This window comes from Papilio polytes, unplaced genomic scaffold (genome assembly GCF_000836215.1).
Source record: "Papilio polytes unplaced genomic scaffold, Ppol_1.0 DF821956.1, whole genome shotgun sequence".
NCBI classification, from domain to species: domain Eukaryota; kingdom Metazoa; phylum Arthropoda; class Insecta; order Lepidoptera; family Papilionidae; genus Papilio; species Papilio polytes.
Window position 1 is genome coordinate 357745 of NW_013527248.1, and position 21237 is coordinate 378981.

The 21237-nt window shown below is 34.0% G+C and overlaps 2 protein-coding genes across 3 annotated transcripts; one reads left to right on the forward strand and one right to left on the reverse strand.

Annotated features, from left to right (window-relative positions):
• Positions 1–140: 140 nt before the first annotated feature.
• On the forward strand, positions 141–7750 carry LOC106107675 (uncharacterized protein PF11_0213-like). 2 transcript variants are annotated; one of them, XM_013288644.1, is made up of 8 exons: positions 141–318; positions 743–807; positions 1502–1667; positions 2715–3232; positions 3905–4113; positions 4835–4958; positions 5462–5666; positions 6626–6740. In XM_013288644.1, the coding sequence occupies exons 2-8, from the start codon at positions 752–754 to the stop codon at positions 6641–6643; spliced, it is 1296 nt and encodes a 431-aa protein (XP_013144098.1). In that variant the 5' UTR covers positions 141–318; positions 743–751; the 3' UTR covers positions 6644–6740. The 2 variants fall into 2 exon arrangements, with proteins under 2 accessions (XP_013144098.1, XP_013144097.1); XM_013288643.1 differs by having other exon boundaries at positions 147–318; positions 6600–7750.
• A 2479-nt stretch (positions 7751–10229) lies between these two features.
• Positions 10230–19509, reverse strand: LOC106107667 (gamma-interferon-inducible lysosomal thiol reductase-like). The gene is made up of 7 exons (XM_013288633.1): positions 19381–19509; positions 13064–13147; positions 12448–12579; positions 11908–11976; positions 11615–11719; positions 11016–11168; positions 10230–10649 (listed from the first exon to the last, which is right to left on the reverse strand). Exons 2-7 carry the CDS (start codon positions 13139–13141, stop codon positions 10560–10562), a joined length of 627 nt encoding a protein of 208 aa, XP_013144087.1. The 5' UTR covers positions 13142–13147; positions 19381–19509; the 3' UTR covers positions 10230–10559.
• Positions 19510–21237: the final 1728 nt, after the last annotated feature.

Sequence of the window (21237 nt, forward strand, 5' to 3'; positions counted from 1 at the left end):
TTGTAAAAATGTCCGAGAAAAACATTACCATAAAATATATTATCAACTCGAAAAATATTTGAAAACCGAAACACTGACGTAAAGAATTTAAAACATTCGTTTCGGGCAACGGGCAACACTAAAATAATAAATGTCAAGTCAAGTTAATAATTTGTGATCCTCCTTGGTAAATGTTTATTACGCTTATTCTAAAAAAAGAAAAACAATTGTGCATTTTGGATTGCTATAAAAAAAAACATGGCTAAAGGACATAACAAATTTAACGATATTTGTACATATTAAACGATATCAACTCGTTTTCCAGCATCACAAACCTATGTAAGTTTTCTCGTACATAAATACTTGTTTATACATTTGCGCGCGAAATTGTATTTAAAACAAATATAATACCAAGATGAGTTAATAGAATGTTAGCGTCTTCGACTATTTTGCGTGATTTTAACCAGTTTGATTTTCGTCGCGTCTTATTCTGAATATTACTTCGAAAGTTAAATCGTAACTTTGACGTGTTGTTGTTGCAAAATGAATCTTAATGGAATAGACATAAGGATTAAATGGTATTGTCACGTGAAATACATCAGAATTAGGATGCGCGTTGCTTTTGTACGGATGTCGAGAATAACAAATATTCTTAACAGTTTGACATTAAAAACAAATAAAAAAAAGAAATCGGTAGTTTCCATAGATTATTTAAAGTCAGGTTTTGTATTTAACACAAATTATTGTAATTTTTTTATTTCAGACGAGGGTTATGGCTAAATTGTGCTGTGTTGGAGGTTGTATTGCAAAAGATGTGGTCTATTTCAGGTGAGTTAAATTTTCTTTTTGTGTTTTTTTATAATATAAGGTGGCAAACGAGCAAGCCGCCACCAGAATCCACCAAAAGGGAAAGCAACCGCTGCCCATAAACATCCACAATTGCAGATGCGTTGCCTACCCTTATCTGACAGAGGAGAAGGCGCACATAAAGAGGATATTTCCCCTTCGTATGCATCTCCTCTGTCAAATCCACTTCTTCCATTCTCTTATAAGAAAAGGGTGGTAAAGAGAAAGGGACTAAAATTAGGCCTCCGGCACCACACTCATCAGACAGAATTGCTTCCATTTCACACCTGTCTTCTGTGTGGTTGTGGTATTACTGGGGGCGTGCCGGCCCTGCAGTGCTAAGATGTTAAAGCGGGCACACTGTTTAACTACTAATGTTGTAGTTAATGCTTTGATTTAGTTAAAAAGTTAACATGTACTATCCAGGAAACTAGTTGTGTTATACATAAAAATATACTTATTAACAATAACAAATAGAACGGACCAAAAAGGTTGTCTTTAAGAAAAAGCAAATAACTTTTTATTATTATGTTGGTAGCACAACTCACAGCTTCCAAATTGGTCTCCTAGTCTCGTAGTGGAACAACGCGGTTTTCCGTAACTATACATATGTATTTCTGTGCATAATGAGAAGGGAATGTGTACAGGGTAGGAGACATAAATCTTTTTATTCCAGATTTCCGAACAGTAAAACACAATGCAAGAAATGGATCGAAGCGATGAATTTAACAACCAAATTATCTTACAACTCTGTGATATGCAGCGATCATTTTAAACCCGAAGACTATGGAGTGGTGCGGGGTAAAGTCAGGTTAAAACCTAAAGTTATACCTAAATCGCAGGTTAGTGATTTTTTTAACCAAAAAAAAGCAATACAATTTTACAGTAAAAGTATCTTTTATTGAAAATTAACAATCTAACTAATATTATAAATGCGAAAGTTTAGATGGATGTTTGTTAGAGTTTGTAGCCTAAACGGCTGAACGGATCTCAATGAAATTAGGCTTAGATGTAGAGCAGAGTATGGAAGAACACATAGGCTGCCTACGCGGACGTAGTCGCGGGCGAAAGCTAAGTAGTTAACCATTAACCATAAAAGTGTTTTCCAATTGTTTCTGGGTTCCTTCTTGGTCTGTTTTAGTCTCCACAAAAGAGATGTTTTCACCCACTTTGGGAAAGATTTATAGGGTTTGGAGGCAACTTATTATTTAAAAGTTTTCTATACTATGGGCACAATTCCATAAATAAACGTGCTTTAGAAAGTCGAAAAAATAAAAAGAAATACAATACATTACATAATATATTATTATTGGTATGAGCGTCGGTGGCTCAGTGGTTTAAGCTCTTGACTTGTAATCTACAAGTCTTGGGTTCGAATCCTGTACCAATGTGAATTTCGATTTTTCAAATTTTTATATGTACATAATTTACCCGACGTTACGGTGAAGGAAAACATCGTGATGCACATATCGACGAAGAAATTCAAAGATATGTGTGAAGTCAACCCGCAGTGCAGGTTGACTATGTCCTAGTCACTAACTTGGGGTAGGCTCCGAGTCCCTCGGTGGGGACGTATAGTGAGCTGGTGATGATGATGATGATTAGTAGGAGGCCCTAAACCTAACTCGTAGTGTACATGTTTTGGTTTTTTCCGGTTCGCTTTTTTTATTAGATTCAACATCTACAGACTCTTGATCCGTACTCATTTTTGCACAGGTTGTGTCTTTTTTCTATTTTTTTTGGTTGCGTATACTTTATTACATTAATGAGTTCCTTTTTTTATTTTTCTTATGTATATACATTTTTTTCTTTTATTCCGATTCTCTTACAAACCCTTATCTCTCCCTTGGTAACGAACAAAAATTTCTACAGAGTATTTTGTATTTCAGAACGAACAGAAACAAAATGAAACATCAAATAGCAATGCTAATAAAGAAAACAGTTTAGATAATCAGAAAATTGGTAACCGCAAGGTGAAGAATAAAGCAGAAGAAAGAAAGAACAGCGTAGAAGATGTAAATGGAGATGTACAGAATGATACGATAGTTGCAAATAATATAAAAGATGCAAAAAATAAAAAAAATACAAAACATACCAAAAATACAAAAGGTGGAAAGAATACAAAAGATTCTGAGAATGCAAATAGAGCAAAAGTTGCTGAGAATACAAAAAATGTAGAGAATACAAAAGTTGCGGAGAACGTAAATAATACAAAGAATACGATTGATGTTGAAAATACAAATGTTGCTAAGAATACAAAAGATGCTGAGACTACAAAAGTTGCCGAGAATACAAGCAATGCTAAGAACACAAAAAATACAAAAGATACAAGTGACACATCTTCCGATGAAGAACCTCTCAGTAAACATCGAGCCACAAAAGATTCTCTAAAAAATCTATCGGAAAGGTATGCTATAAAATTGTCGTTTTTACAAACTTTTACCTAATTCCTGACGCGTGCACCTAATTTTAGTACCATTCCCTTCCTACCCTTATAAAGGATGGGAAGGGAAAGTGGATATGATTGTGAAGACGCAAAGGAAGGGGAAATAACCTCTTTATATGCGTACTCCATCTATTAAGGGTAGGCAACACATCTGCAATTGCAGATATCTGGGCATTTTCTTCGCCTTTTCGGCGAATTCAGATGGCCGGAAGGCCGTTTTCCACTTTATACTAGCTATTGATTGTTAAAAAATATACCCTACATATGTTACTCAGTGATAACATAGCTTTTTAATGGTAAAAGAATTTTTGAAATTGCCCCAGTAGTTTTTGAATTATGTCAACATATACAAATATATAAATCTTTCCTCTTTATAATATTAGTATAAACTAACTCTTGCTCGCGACTTTGTCCGCGTGACCTTAAAAAATAATAATAAGCATAGCCTATGTTACTCACTGATAACGTAGTTTTTTAACGGTAAAAGATTTTTTAAAAGTATCCCAGTAGTTTTTGAATTATTCCAATACATCCAGAAATATAAATCTTTCCCTGTTTATAATATTAGTATAGAAAAATAAGTGTAAATTTCTTGCAGTATAAAATAATCGAATTTTTATTTCCTCTTTTCAGTATTACTCAAGTCGATTTAAATGCAAACGCGTCAACGGAAAACGATATAGAAGATATTTTGACTTATTATTCAATAAAGCAGAACAAAAAGGTAGCGGAGAGACAGACAGAGGAAATACATAGGGAAAGGAATGGACAAAGTATAGTGGATTTATCAGTACAAGAGAATGAACCTGCACCGGTGTTTATAGAAGTGGCTGTAAATGAAGGTAAAGTAAATAAAAATAATATACAGTAAGCTTAATCTATAATAATATTATAAAAAGAAAAGATTTGTATTTTTGGATTTTTGTATATGTTGAAAAAACTCAAAAACTACTGGGGCAATTTCAAAAATTCTTACCATTAGAAAAGAAATTTATCTTTGAGTAACATAATATATTTTATTGTTTTATTAAACGCGGGCGAAGTCGCGGGCAGCAGTTTTAAACTAGCTTTTCCCGCGGTTTCGCTTGGAATTAAAAAAAAAAACAAAAGTAGCAGATGTGTTCCAGACTATTTACATATGTATGTTCAGTAGTTTGGGGTAACTCTAAAATCCATCCATCCATCTAAACTCTCGCTTTTATAATACTAGCTTCCGCCTGTGACTCCGTCCTCGTGGAATTAAAAAAAACGTAGCCTATGTGTTCCAGACTATTTATATCTATGACAATCGAGATCCGTTCAGGCTACAAACTTTAACTTCTATCCATCCATCCATCTAAACTTTCGCATTTATAATATTAGTAAAATTGGTGGCCGGTATGTTGAAGGAGTTTTTATGTTCTTAGATTTCAAACATTTTTGAAAAATTTAAAATTCAAATTGTATTCAGAACAGATTGTCAATGTTATATTTTTTTACTGTCATTTTCTATACATATTTCACTTTTTTAACTAATTTTTCTATACTTTTACACAATTAATGATCTTTTTTTCTATATTTTAGAGCAAAACCGAGAAACAGGTAGTCCTCAGGACTGCCTTATGGTGTTGGAGAGTGTACAAGTGGAACTGGACCCTAACGAGCTGATGATGTCAGATGTTGATGAAAACGGACCTAATGGTGAACAGTAAGTTGAAATCTCAATTGGAAGCTTCTAGAAAATTAGTAGAATACTGACTTTACTTTGCAGAATAATGACATAACTTAACAGAATACTGACCAAATTACCAGAATAACGACATTATTTACCAAAATAATTACTTAATTTAACAGAAACCATTTAAAATTAGTTGAATAACGATTTATATCTATTATATACCCTTGTGTGTTTGTCTTGCTTCTTCTGTCCCACTGAGTTGCTTGGAAGAAATCGCTCTTAGTGATGAGGCCGTCCTTGCGCAAATCTAATATTTATTACTTAATTTAAGCTCTGTTAATGTGCAAAAGTATTAAATAAATAAATAAATAACGACTACTTCCCAATAGAATGAATAATTTAACAAAATACCAACTAAATTAGCACAATATTTCAGAATAATTACATAACTTAACAGAATACCGGTTAAATTAGCAAAATACCGACTTCGCATTTTAAAATAATGCCATAACTAGAAAAAACTTCCCTTTCAGAGCTGATCCGATCAGTTTGGTGACGTCAAGTGACGACGATGACGTCATCATAGAGGAGCCCCACATCGACACGGTGGAGGTGTCAGATGCGACTGACGAGGACGACGTGCCTCTAGTGCGGCTGCTGCCGAGCACCGCGAGACTTCGCCCCCGGTGGCGCGCCCCCAACCCCTTCTATAGGAAAGATGTGTGGGGAACTTATCAGGTATGAAGAGATTGCCCACCACTGGCTGATAGAGACTCAAATAGGTTAACTATTAAATACACTATTTTATTTTTTTAAATACTATAAATTGAAATGGGTAGTAAATTGAACATAGCTTAAGGGAAAAAAATGTTTTTTCCAAATAGTCTATTGGGTAAGACTGATTTATAAATGAATCATCATGCATTTAAGAGTTTAAAATGACGTCACTGTCAGAGGGAAAGAAATCAGATATTTCCATCACATTTTACACATTGGATTGTTCTCAGACAATTTACAATTTGGTGGAACAGGCCCTTAATATGTAGACGAGCTCCAATTAAAAATTGTAAAATCATGTGGAAATTTCACAAGTGTTAATTATGCCTACTCTATCTACACTAATATTATAAAAGGAAAGATTTGTAATTTTGGATTTTGTATGAATTCAGTAAAAACTACTGGGACGATTTCAATAATTCTTTACCTGTTAGAAAGGTAGTTTATCTGTGAGGCTATGTTTTTTATTATTTTCTTAATTTACCCGGACAAAGTTATAAGCAACAGCTAGTCTGTACTAATATTAGAAAGAGGAATTTGTATTTTTAGAAATAACAAGAAAACTACTGGGCCGATTTCTAAAAATCGTTCACCATTTAAAACCTATGTTAAGTAACATAGGCTATATGACACACTAGATGTTGCTCGCGACTTCGTCCGCGTACAATTAAAAACTTATAAAACACAGCCTTTGTTACTTACAGATAAATTACCTTTTTAATGGTAAAATAATTTTTGAAATTGTCCCAGTAGTTTTTGAGTTACTTCAATACATGCAAAAATACAAATCTCTTATCTTTATAATATTAGTGTAAATGCTAGAAAAAATTCTTAAACCCTAGTAAATTACTTCTAACTAGATTTAAATTGTAATCGAAGTTGACGATTTTACAGTACTTCTGTCCGCAATGTAACTACAGGACACCGAGCAAAGCTGAGTACAAGGTTCACACGTTCCAGCATTCCACTGCTGTGCTGGTCTGCAACCGCTGTCCTTTCACAACGGCCAGCAAACTTCGATACACGCATCATATGAGGCGGCACAAAGATGTCAGGAGATATAAATGTCACCTTTGTGCCTACAAGGCTCGGCATGAAATGAGTCTAGTATACCATCTGAAGTGTCATGAAAGTGTTGGTGACAAGTGTTTGTATAAGTGTGACAAATGTGATTATGTGTCAAGTGTCAAACGCTATTTAATGAAGCATGTGTTAGTGTGTAGTGCGAGGAAAATTAAATCCAGAAGACATAAGCGGAGGACTAAAGAGGTAAGGTAGATAAATACTTGAGTTTGATGGGAGTGTCGACTCTGTGGTAACCATTTTACTTGTAAATAGCTCTTGGGTTCTCCGTCAACTAATGTGATTTTTGACTTTTCATTTGTATATTTACCCAATGTAGCGGTGAAGGGAAACATTGTGATGTACATATTGGGGAAGAAATTCATAGATATGTGTGAAGTTGACTGTCCCAATTAGGATTACTCCCAACCGTCACCCCACTCTGTCTTCACGTGAGAATAAAATGTTTCATCCATCCCACCTTTTAGTCCTACCATCACAAATAAGTTGACAGATGGAACCTTCATGAAATGAAATAAGTACCAACCGTCCCCACATAAAGGGTGTGTTGGATGAAACTTTATTCTCATCTGACTATGTGGGGCAGAGTGGGGTGACGGTTAGGAATAATCCCCTAGATACCCTTTGGGTAGACTCTGAGCTCAGTGGAGACATATAGTTGGTGATATCAAGGAGTTTATCTGAACCAATGTTGCTATTGGTTACTAAATTGACTAACTAGATGTGGACTTCGCCCGGAGACTCTAAGGAGACTAGGTCATAGTTAACACACAATTGAAGTTTAGACCAAAGAGATTTAAATATATAGAGGTGGCATTGAATTAATGTAAACTAGTACTATCTTGTTTGTATGACTTCTTTTGCACAAAATATACAATTTATTGCAGAGCTTACATTTTTATGTTGTTATCTTCTTTATGTTACATCTTGCACTCTATTGTTTTTCGCTTCAAATCATATTTTAAAAAAAAAGATACAAAAAAAATAAAAATAAAGGGAGGTTGGGAAGAGCAAGTTTATTTGACAGTGGAGGAGATGCATAGGAAGGGGAAATATCCTCTTTATGTGCGTCTCCTCCTCCGTCGGATAAGGGTAGGCAACGCATCTGCAATTGCGGATGTCTGAGCAGCGATCGGTTCGCCATTTTGGCGATTTCAGGTGGCCGTCTGCTTGTTTGCCACCTTATGTTATAAAAAAAAAAATCAATATAGACTGACTACTTCACTTGAAACATTTTCAAATGATCACCTAACACTATCTGTTGATAGCCTCAAAATTACTTGTCGACATAATTAATTGTATTTAAATTAATCTTACTAATATTATAAATGCGAAAGTTTAGATGGATGGATGGATGTTTGTTAGCGTTTGTAGCCTAAACGGCTGAACGGATCTTCATGAAATTTGGCACAGGTTTCGAGAATAGTCTGGAAGGACACATAGGGTACTTTCTATCCCGGGAATAATTACGGTTCCCGTGGGATTCATTAATTTAGTTTTTTAATGTTTACTCGATCATTCTGCAACGGTTCAACATATCCTTTTGAAAGGCACAGATATAAAACAAAGTCTGGAGTACACATGGGTTAAGGTTCATCCTGTAGAAATGTCCGGTACCCGAGGGATGCGTAGCTTTTTGTTATTTATATAGTTCTTATATTTTCTAATACCACGCGGACGAAGTCGTGGGCAACAGCTCGTTACCAATAGATGTCATTAAAAATATTCAATTATTTGGTTTATTTTATAACAAAAGGTGCTTATTATGATTGTTGTCAAATGTTTTATAACATGTCGACACGAGTCAACTTGGCAACTAATATCTTTTAGATCTAGTACTTGTAAATTTGTTCACTGTCTTGTCTATATATTTTTTAATGTCTTTGGTTAGGACAGATGAGTGTTTGTGTGTTTATAATTCCACTTATATGTGTGTGTTTTTATGCCATCGAAATCGACAGCAATAATTGTCTATGGTAGTACTTGTAGATAGTTTTGAAGTTAGAATTTAGATTATGAAAAATTGAAAATATAGAGAAAAAATCAAGTTTTTTTGTATTAACAAATCTATAGAAACATTTTCTTTTTTGAGTTCGAAATATGATAATTTTGTTTTGGGGAACTGTTCTGCAGAAAAACCTTACTGTTATAATGTACTGAAATTTAAAATGTTTTTGGTGGACATATTTTGTGGTAGATATTTCTAAAATCGTTGTTATTTTATGTTTTTTTTAAAAAGTTATTTTTAATGTTTTTGCTCAGAAATATCTTGATAATTATAAATGTTTGATTGAAATTGAAAATGGCAGGAAAAACAATGTAACGTAATATTTTATAACCAGAATTAACACATAATTATTGTATCATTCCAAAATAACTACTAGCAATCCATACTAATATTATAAAGAGTAATTAATACAAATTATTCATAGAAGATATCATTTACTACCTGTTGCTCGCGACTTCTTCCGCGGGAAATCTTACTTGGATGGATGTTTATTAGTTTGTAGCCCAAACGGCAGAATGGTTCTCGATGAAATTTGACATAGATGTAGAGGATAGTCTGGAACATATTGGCTATCTATCAACTTTGTTCCTTTTTAATTCCACGCAGACGGAGTCGCGGGCGAAAGCTAGTAAAAAATAATTTAAAATTTAACCTGTGTTACTCACAGATAAATTATCTGTCTAGTGGTGGAAGATTTTTGAAATTGTCCCAGTAGTTTTTGAGTTATTTCAATACATACAAAATTACAAATCTTTTCTCTTTATAATATTAATATAGATTATATATTTTTTGTATACTCTATTTTTATTGGACTGTCATAGGTTTATACATTTTTTAATTAAATTAAATAAATGGTCAGTATTTACTTTATTTTATAATTGTACATAATTTTATTATTATGGTAACCATAGATATAATGTATAGACGGAGTGTGTTATAGATTTTCGACATCTAATTGAGAGAATTTTCCAATTGTCATTTCATATTGTAAGTAAAACTGGGGAAATTTGCCCCAACATGCCTTCCTTTTGCCTCATTTTTTGCTCCATATTAAATATCTGTAGAATATATATCTATACACATGTATATTTATGGTTTTTTTAGCAAAAGAATGTATAAATTGTGTGTTTTTATTAAATTCTATTTGTTGTTTAGATTTGTGCAATTTTTTTAATTTATTTTATCTATAAATAAACAGTGAACATAAAAGTCGTCTTTGTAATAGATTTTAGTTAAATTTCTATGTAATTTTTTAATAAAATTGTAATAAAAATTATAATGTTTTTATTTACCTTTACCTTTGAGTAATTTAAATTTTTTGAACCTATAGTCTGAGGGAATTTACACCAAAAAAGGATAGATTTCCTTTATTTCCTCACTTTTGAGCCCTAGATTAGGTATCTATAGGAAAGGACGCAGTAATAAAAGCAATTGTAAGTACTTAAAATTTAATATCTTAAAAACATTACAAATGTCTTAAAAACTAAGTTATTGTCTTAAAAGAAAGTCTAAAATTGAATACAAAGTCTTAACTGAATTATTATAAATTGTACTTGTATAAGAAATAGGGGTAATTTTAGTAAGAAATTGACGTCTTTTGATCATAGCCACTTAAAGGTTTTACAATTTTTGTACTACGAACATAATTATACAAAAGTTAAAAATAACGCCATCTAGCGGCGATTACGAAAATTAGAGGTTATAGCGTACTTTACAAGCTTTTATCAACAGATGGCGTTGTACTTATAAAAGTTGCAACTTTATTAGCAGCTGGCGGGCTTGTTGACGGCGACGCGGCACACTACCCCGCGCAGGTCATTGACCGCTTGATCTTGGATTGTTTGATCGAATTTCTGAAACAAGAATATAAATGCAATTAAATGATGCAAAATGAGCTAACGAGTATTTGAATTCGCCAAAAATGGCGAAATAACTTGCCCATAGACTGCTTATTATCTACCTTTACGAACGGATCTTCTAATTTTTAGGTTCCCTATCTTATAAATACGAAAGTTTAGATGGATGTTTCTAAAATCCAATGACAATAATAAAAATGTCTATATAAGTTGAGATTTTAACCCCCTGTGCCTCGTCTTAAAATGACCGCCTAATGCCAGGTACACACTTGGCTATTACAGTTAGACAGTTCAACTGGCTTGTGAACATGATGGTGTCAGAGTTTTCATGGTTTATTGTGATAAGTTCAGTATTGTCCTCACCTCATTTATAATGATAGTAGGTACGAAGGACAGCGGACGTTGCACTAAGTCCGTCTTGTCTCCGTATGAGGCGAGCAGCGCGTCGCCCTGCGCACTCGCAGCGCATCTCTTCAACTTATCCGAGTTATTAGATTTATTTACTTGACCTAGACACTGGAATATAATAAAAATTACAAAACATAAGTTAGATTATTCAGCAAAAAAAAAAAGTAATTAATTGTAAGAGCGTGTGCACAACTTTGTCTAAACTTCGCACAACTGGATTTCTTCCAACCGTCACCCTGCTCTGTCCCCATGTGGCGACAGATGAGAAAAAAGTTTCATCTGTCCCATCACAGCGGGGTGACGGTCCGGAATCCGCACGATAATTGTGCGATTGTCCATTGTGTCAATTCAACTGTTTAGTTGTACAACTAAAAATCGAGTAGTGTGCCTCCATTTGAGTTCATAGGAATCAAAGCGAGAAACAATTGTGCGATAGTTTAGTCTAGGAGTAGTAAAAATATTTTATTCTAAAGAGAATGCCTATTAATATTTCCAATTTTTCTTAGATCGTAGGCATATCCCCTCCCCTGGTACCCATGGAAATAAATACTTACGGTGTCTAGAGATTTATCAGGACTGGCTGTACCCATTAGACACATAACCAGCTCCATCTTGTCAGTGTCCTGCAAACTGCGGTCCTTCAGAATACAAGCTTGCACCTACAGATTTACAATTTTATTTAATACTAATTTTTAATGAAAATAAACACTTTTTCGAGTAAAAAAGTATTCTATATCACTCTGTAATAATGCAGCTTTCTAATGGTGAAAGAATTTTTCAAATCGGTCAAGTAGTTTTTGAGTTTATTGGTTACAAACATTTTTTTTAATAGGATAATATTTTATACCTTATTCCCGTAGCACTCATCAGGGCCGTGTTGGCACGTGAACTGCCATTTGCCGTCCACTTTGTCGTGCTGAAAAAATATATAAAATGAAGTTCGATTTTGCACTTTTTAAGTTACTAAAATTTTGAATTTCGTAGTTAAGTATTTTCTTTTTGCTTAAAGTAACCCTATTTACTTTCTTTTCATCTCTTCTGTCATATCGATACCTTTCCTATTTCCTTACCTTATAAGGAATAGGGCGTCTCAAGGTTAGCGCGCGGTTTACACTAGGCCAGTACAGTTGGTCAATAAAGCGCTAAAACTGGATTATTAATAAATTGGCACAGTGTAAATGTTAACTTGTACCAGTGAGTCCATGCAATCTATGACTTGACTGTACTGGCTGAGTGTGAACGGGCCATTAACTAAGTACACTCTGTTCGTGTGCTCCCTTATAGGCAGTTTAAAAAACCTGCACCAGTCCGTATAGAAAGGTCATAATTTTAATAAAACTTGTACAATTGTAAATTGTATCAGACGCTATTGGAAACGTTTACTCACAGTAGCCTTGCCGTATGGCACCAATTTAACTTTCACCGCGCCCCTGAAGTCTCTCCAGACAGGCGCCAGTTGGGAGACAATGAACCGCTTGCTGTCAGGACATAACGCTTCGTAGTATACGGCAATTTTCACCTTGAATAAAACATGAAATAAAACTAAAAATAGAAAGTACTAGCTGTTGCTCGCGACTTCGTCCGTGTGAAATTAAAAAATACAGCATATGTTACCCACTGATAACGTAGCTTTAATGGTTAAAGAATTTGTAAAATCGGCCCAATAGTTTTTTAGTTATTTCAATACATACAAAAATCAAAAAATTTAAATCTTTCCTCTTTAAAATTTAGTATAGAAATTATAGGCTACAAACAAATAAAGATGGCGTAAAATATATAATCTCATAATACGCCAGACGAAAATGGACAGCACCAATAATATAAGCAATTATTTGGACAGTAGCATTAAATAAATACACTGGCATTAAAATAGCATAATATGAACAGTAATTCTCACTAGTGAGTTAATAAATCCATTTCTGGCTTGTGTTACTGTCCAACTGTATTGGCCAATTGTGAACCATGCATTATTTAAAATCGTTTTTATATCTAGAACATACTACCTTATTGTCATCTCTTTTGGTCTTGGCCAACGCGCTACACAAGATGGCCGCCAGCACCATAAAGAATAGAGTACGCATTTTGTTCTGTAACAAAATAAAGAACAGATGTGCGATAGTTTTGTCAAAGTGCGCGCTCTAAGTACTTTTAAATCGTTACTATTTATTTTTAGGTTAGGAGGTTACCGCAGTAACTCTAATGTCATTTTAAGCACTTTAAAAATACTTTCACCGTTCATGTTAATGTTTCCATTTGTCAACTAACGGACGCCATGTTTCTTTTTTTTTTTTATAGGTCAGCCATGTTTCTTTGTTTTTTTTTGTAGGTCAGTCTTAACACTTGATGCCACTGATTTTAATTATTTACAAGATTGTCACAGTTAAAACTATGGATGATTTTGCATTTTATTGTTCGCATATTTAAACACACGAACTTTATAAACAAAAACTAAAATTCCTTTGAGAATCCAACAATTTAGAGATACCCCATGTGTTCTAGACTGTCCTCTACATCTATGTCGAATTTCATCATGATCCGTTCAGTATTTTAGGTTAATTCTGACAAACATCCATCTAAACTTTCGTTATAATATTAGTAAGAATTCATCAATTTCAAACTTTTATAGTCTATAATCTTGTATTATTTTTCTATGAATATTTCATTTTTAACCCACGTTCATTATTAGTTACCTAGATTGTCGTGAAAAGTACAACTTTCTCGTAAAGCAAGCTTTCTATACGACTTTCTATGTGGCCACTTCGATCCTAAAGACTTCATTGCGTCTAAAAAGGGCAAGTATTTAAGTCTGTGTAAAACACGCTTCGTTACACAAAAAAAATACGTTTGATGAACCAAAATACAATAAGGTTTTACAATTGATTTGTGCTTTTAAAAAATGACGTTCAAATACGTCATTTTTTAAATCTGTATTTTTCTTGACTATTGATTTTGACAGATCGATATTAGGATTTTTTTAATCTGTAATTTTGACAGATCTATAGCTATATGTAGCTATAATAACATTTCAATCGATAAAATGTGCACATCACTAAGTCATTTTAGTGCGTCCTTAAGAGCGTCGGTTTATGCAACCACTTTAGCTAGTGCAAGAAATATAACACGTCACGTTCGACACGTTTTGATCCTCGCATTTAATATTACAGTAATATTCAATCTTACTAATATTATAAATGCGAAAGTTTAGATGGATGTTTGTTAGAGTTTGTTGCCTAATCGGCTGAACGAATTTCGATGATATTTGGTATAGACTTAGAGGATAGTCTGGAAGAGCACATAGGCTACTCACTATTTTTTTAATTCCACGCGGACGGAGTTGCGGGCAAATGCTAGTTTCATACTAAATAGTTGCTAATTTAAGTTTTAACAATACATCGTATTTCAAAGGTTTATTACCTTTGATAGTACATTAAATAAAATTAAATTAAATACCCATGTATTTCCCCGATTGTGTTAGTTTTCCTCCTAAACAATATAAAAGCAAAAGTTTAGAATATACTGATGTTTGTTATTACGTATTTCTAGAACGAATCAAAGGATGTCGCTGAACTTTTGTGATGAATAATATTTAAGTTTTTTTTTTAATATCATATAAGTTGGCAAACGAGCAAGCGGCCACCTGAATCCACCGAAATGGATAACCACCACTGCCCATAAACATCCGCAATTGCAGATGCGTTGCCTACCCTTCATTGACGGAGGAAACGCACATAAATAGGACATTTTCCCTTTCTATGCGTCTCCACCATCGTCAAATCCTTTCCAAGGGGACCAAAATTATGCCACCGCACCACATTTATCAGACGACATGCAGAATTGCTTCCACTTCACGCCTGTCTGTGTGGTCGTGGCACACCGGGCAAGTCGGCCCATTCGTGCGAAGATGTTTAAGCGGGCTCTACCACTGTTTATTACACGAGATCGGACGAGGTCAACAAGATATAATTTGGCGAATACGCTAAATGCATATGTAAGATAGTTAAAATTACTCATTAAAATTATTTATATGTAGATCGCGCGGTTTGACTAAACGTAACTAGACACTGTGTAGTCTCGCTTTGATTCCTTTAGCTGATATGGAGCTACACTACTCGTTAGTTGTGCAACTAAACAGTTGAATTGCGAAATAATCGATAGTCGTAGTTTAGTCATTCTAACAGTGGTCGGCACGCCCGGTGTAATACCACGACCACACAGAAGTCTGGCGTGAAATGGAAGCAATTCCGTGTTTCGTCTGATGAGTGTGGTGCCGGGGGCCTAATTTAAGTCCCTTTCTCTTTACCACCCTTTTCTTATAAGGAGAGGATGGGAAGGGGAAGTGGATTTGACGGTGGAGGTAATGCATACGAAGGGGCAATATCCTCTTTTTGTGCGTCTCCTCCTCCGTCGGATAAGGGTAGGCAACGCATCTGCGATCGCGGATGTCTATGGTCGCTTCGCCATTTTGGCGGTTTCAGATGGCCACCTTGTTCGTTTGCCACCTTATGTTATAAAAAAAAATAGTTATAGTAGTCTATAAATAGTTATTTATCGCGTAATATAATGTTGCATTCGACTCCGTTGACTTTAGATAAACTTTGTTGTTAGTTAATCTAAAAAAGAATAAGCAAAGTTCACTGTTTGAATTTATACTTGTTAAAACATTTATCTTTTAAGTGAGGAATAAATTGTACCTCAGTTGTAGACTTCATCCGCGTGAAATTATAAAAATTATATTTTATTATTTACATTTGTCATGACATGATGTCAAACCATAGCAATCTTGCTTCCTTGATGTTGGCAGCAACTTATGTTCTCTTTCCCACATTAGGGTTTTTATCCAAAATATTTACCCCTAAGTTTACGGCGTGATAATATATAGCCTAAAGCGTGACGTAAATGTAGGGCTTTTTATTAAAAAAGAATGATTAAAAAACATGCTGTAATTGCAACAAAGAAGTGTGTGTTTACGCTTTATTATAATAGTATAGATATAGATTATTAAGACATACCTGTTTAATTATTGCTAATAACTTAATACATTGTCTTCTAGTTAGTAACATTGTTATACACGTTTTTAAACGACAAAGGTCAGGCGCACATTGCGATACAAGTCAGCCATCTTGGAGCCTTACAGTTGATAAAATTTAAATTTATAGCTTGTTATATTACTAGCTGTCGCCTACATACATAAAGACAGTGGGAAACGACTTTGTTTTATACTGTGACACATGATATTCGATACCTAATACTGCGAAATGAGATACAGTTAGGGCATGTCCCACCACTCGCTGTCAGAGGGAATAAAATCAGATATTTCCATCACATATTTTATACATTGGATTATCAGACTTTTTTTTAATTGCAAAAACCAGCGCTTGACCTTCTACCTAGACCAAGGTGGATGTGGTCGAAGGATGGTCGCGCTAGTTTAGTAAGTACCGATTCACCCTGCTCTTTAAGGCACCCACGTTATAACTTGACGGGAACACTGACGCCGGCAACTTATTCCACTCCTTTGCTGTGCGCACGAGAAACGATGTCTCGAATTGCCTTTGGAACCCGCGGCTATTAGACTATTTACAATTCGGTGGAACATGCCCTAAGTAAAGTTAACGTCATGAAGATGAACATTTAAAATATGCGATATCTTAACAAATCAATTGTTGAACTTCTTTTGTTTATTATAACACTGACTTTCACATAAATTGAACGTCTAAATTATGTAAATATAAAACCTTTAAATACCGATCACGGCTACTTCGTTATATTGCGAATCGCTACGTGAGGAATTAAACAAACAAAAGTAATAGTGGTAGTGCCCGCTTTAACATCTTAGCACTGCAGGGCACGCCCCCAGTAATACCACGACCACACAGAACAGGCGTGAAATGGAGGCAATTCCGTGTTTCGTCTGATAAGTGTGGTGCCGGAGGCCTAATTTAAGCCCCTTTCTCTTTACCGCACTTTTTTTATAAGGAGAGAATGGGAAAAGGAAGTGGATTTGACGGAGATACATAGTAAGGGGAAATATCCTCTTTATGTGCGTCTCCTCGTCTGTCGGATAAGGGTAGGCAACGCATCTGCAATTGCAGATGTCTATGGGCAGCGGTCTCTTCGCCATTTTGGTGGATTCAGGTAGCCGCTTGCTCGTTTGCCACCTTATGTTATAAAAAAAAAAGTAAGTAGTGTTCTTTCAGACTATTCTACATCAATCATCCAGATCCATTCAGCAGTTTAGGTTAGATACATGCTATCGCGGAGTTTTCTGTAGAACTTTTTTAGATCTACAATTCTTTCGTACATCATTTTTACATACCTCTAATGGTTTAGGCAGCGTAAGCCGAGAGTTGAAATTTAGTGAATTTTTAACTTCTATTTCTAACTTAGTTACCCCCTAAGTTTAATAGCATGAAAATGTAATATATATTATATAGCCTAAAACGAACGTACTGTCGTAAGTATAGGGCTTTTGATTAAAGAAAGAATTATTCAAATATATGCTGTGATTGCTGACATCTTACGCCACGAAGTAGTGTGTTTACGCTTTATTATACTAAAATAGATTTAGTGCGGTTTAAGTCGCGAGCAATATCTCTCACAATAATTGCATAAAGTATCTAGTCTTTTTAGTCGTGGTATAAATCTGACATCGTAACTACGAAAGTTCATTGACCTCAGAATCAACAAGCCTCGTGTAAATTTATACCTATACGTCATTTTTCTTGATAAAATGTCAGAGGTTAATTACAGTGGCGCTAAGATAATTCTGTTAAATCATGTTTACATTTAATTCGCTACCAATTTATAATCAAATCAAGATATACTGTCACAAGCATAAATCGCGAATTTGTGTTATACAAGGAGAGTTTGAAGAAAGAGGAGGCATTGACACTTCACTTGAAACATTTTCACAACTAACGCTATCTATTGATAGATCCTCAAAACTATATTTTAATATTAATTTTATTTATATTAATTGTCAATAGGTGTCATTAATGTCGGTAAACAATATTTAAATGTTTATTTTTTACTAGCTTTCGCCCGCCATTCCGTCCGTGTGGAATTTAAAAAAAAGAATAGTGAATATGATGTTTTCTTCCAGACTATCCTCTACATCTAAACTAAATTTCATCGAAACCCGTTCATCAATTTAGTCTACAAACTCTAACAAGCGTTGTATTGTAACAAATGTTCGTATTTATAATATTTATAAATAAAAAACTCCGCAGCTTATTATAATTTTGTCAAATGTTTCATAACACGAGATGGCACTAAACTTGACAACCAATACCTTTCAAAGAAAGTACCGGTGAAAAAAAATATTTTCTCGCAAATCATGCTCGGTGTTTGAAGCAATTTTTTGAAACGTTTTGGCGGCAAATACGTCAATTATAGATGGCGTCATAAATTACGATAATTTCTATGTAGTACAAATATGAAATAGATGTAAGAGTGGGTTAACATTGTAAAAACATACATGTACAATATTTTATAATGGAAGATTGGTCATTTTAAACCCAACATTCATGTTTGCGAAAAAACCACGTCTGTAAAACAAAATCATATCGTAATGTACTAATGTTGCAATAAAGATTAGAATCGCTAGCTCGTGTCGCACGTTTACTTTGCTCCGATGGGCAAAACCTTGAAAAGAATACACGCGAATCTAACCCTTAGTGCTAACAACTTATGAACTGCATAAATATTTTGTTAGCACTCTGTTTTTTTTTTTAAGTAATTCATCTGTTTGTGGACAGTAGCTTTTGAGCCATCTTTTTACCTTATTTAAAAGAGAATAAGCTTCTGCATTTTTATAGTAAACAATACTTGAGTAATAAATATCGCTTAGTAAAATATTGATTTTCGACTGTAATTCCTAATTTATTCTAGTAATACATAATATAGTAGTAATTAAATAAGTTTTCAATATTATTGTGGCCGTATCCCATACTTCTAGGTTAGGCAGATATTGAAAATTAGGCGCGGTTTTATTTATTCAATAAGTTTTCCTTGTTTACAGTAAAATCGTTATAAATTACTAATTACGTCTACTAAACTAAATAAAAAAATACTAATATTTTTGGTTCAAAATAAGATTGAATGAATGATTGAGAACTATTTCAAATAACTGTTACATTTTATTTAATGGTTACTAAACGATTTAACAGATTAACAAACCGTTAATATTTACGATATCAATAACGTTACAGGCAAAGGTAATCAAACAATTATGCCATAAAAATCGTCATGCGATATAAAACTATACAATGCCAAACCAGAACATGTAAGTAAAAAAAGACAAATAAGTTCTCTTACGTACCTTTTATATTTTTTTTCTAGCCAACAATGGCCGTCCTTGGACTTACGAAATAACCACTCGCTTTATCACGGACGAATTACGCGCGCTTACTGTACGCGCGCCAAACGACGACTGAGGTCGGTTAAAATCGACCGGAGCCCTGTAAGCTGTAAGCGATCCTACATATTTAAGGCGAATTTACGTTCAAGTAATTATATTTCATCATGAACTAGCTGTTCCCATACGGCTTTATCCTGTGGATACAAAACGTATATAAAAACTTTATTTTAATGTCTACATTTGTCAAATTCTCAATTGCAAATGTCAAGTTACGATTACCATAATAATGTGCTTCTTTAATGTTGGCAGCTTATATTTTATAGTCCCTTTCCCTCATGAGGGTTTTTCCAATTTAATTACCTCCTAAGTTTAGTAGCGTGAAAATATATACCCTAATGCGTGTCGTAGGAAAGGTTTTTGTTGAAGAAAGAGTTGTTCAAATATATGATGTGATTGCTGACATCCTACGTCACAAAGTAGTGTGTGTTTACGCTTTATTATATTAGTATAGAAGTTGGATAGATGTGTAACTTAACTACGATATAAATAAAGGATTTAGCATTTAAATCAACAAAGAATTTACTTAAGAGTGAAGTGTTAAGTGTAGATTCAATGTGACATATTGCATTATAAGAAAATTTTATTAACGATTATTCTTTCTGTTCCGACATTTGAATATCTACGCTTAACTCATAGGTACAGGGGCAGGCGGGGGCAGCTCCCCCTCGTATGTTTACCTTCCCCTTCCTCTTGAATCACTCTATTAAAAAAACTGCATCAAAATCCGATGCGTAGTTTTGAAGATCTAAGCATATGAACGTAGGGAGGAACAGTGGGAAGTAACTTTATTTTGTACTAGCTCTATACGCCACTTCGTCCCCGTTACTCTAAAAAAATATAGCTTATGTTACTCAAAGATAAATTACCTTTTTAACCGTGAAAGAATTCAGTAGTTTTTGAGTTATTTCAATACATACAAAAATACAAATCTTTCCTCTTTATAATATTAGTCTAGAGTAGCTGTTGCTCGGGACTTCGTCCGCTTGAAATTAAAGATTTAACCTATGTTTCTTATTGACAACATATATTAATGAATTTTTCGAAATCGGTCCACTACTTTTACGTGAATCAAATATCAAAATACAAATCATTCCTCTTTATTTCATTTGGACAGATTGTGATACCGGTACTAAAACCGACATAACAATATCGATATTTTTACATGCGCACATCACTAGTTTCTATAAGTACTCATTGCATATTACACGAGTGTTAATATTCGTAGCATCGAGTTCTTATTCTTATAAACCGGTAAGCGTGTAAAGGTGCGTTCATACACGAGTTTTTTTTTATTTCTAATTGTTTCTGCTTTCCGTGAACTTGAACACAACTTTACGTTACATTTCACTAAAAATTTCATTCTGTTTTTATACAATAGGTATTACAAATAGTTTAATTCTAGTTTCAACAAATTATAAATCTAGCTGAAATTACTATTTGTATAAATAGCAATGAAGCAGTTAAATTACGAATGTAACCGATCTTCATACACAGATAGGCTATAAGTTGTGGTATTTTGTGCCCAATTGAATTTCGCCATTTTGACACTGACAGTAGCAGTATTGCTGTCAAATTTTATTTTGACTTTGTTGCTCGCGACTTCGTCCGCGTGAAATAGAAAAAAGTATTAAAATTATAGAGTATAATGTAGCTTTTTAATGGTGTCAGAATTTTTTAAATCGGCCCAGTAGTTTTTGAGTTATTTCAATTTATACAAAAGTACAAATCTTCCCTCTTTATTACATTAGTATAGAAGTC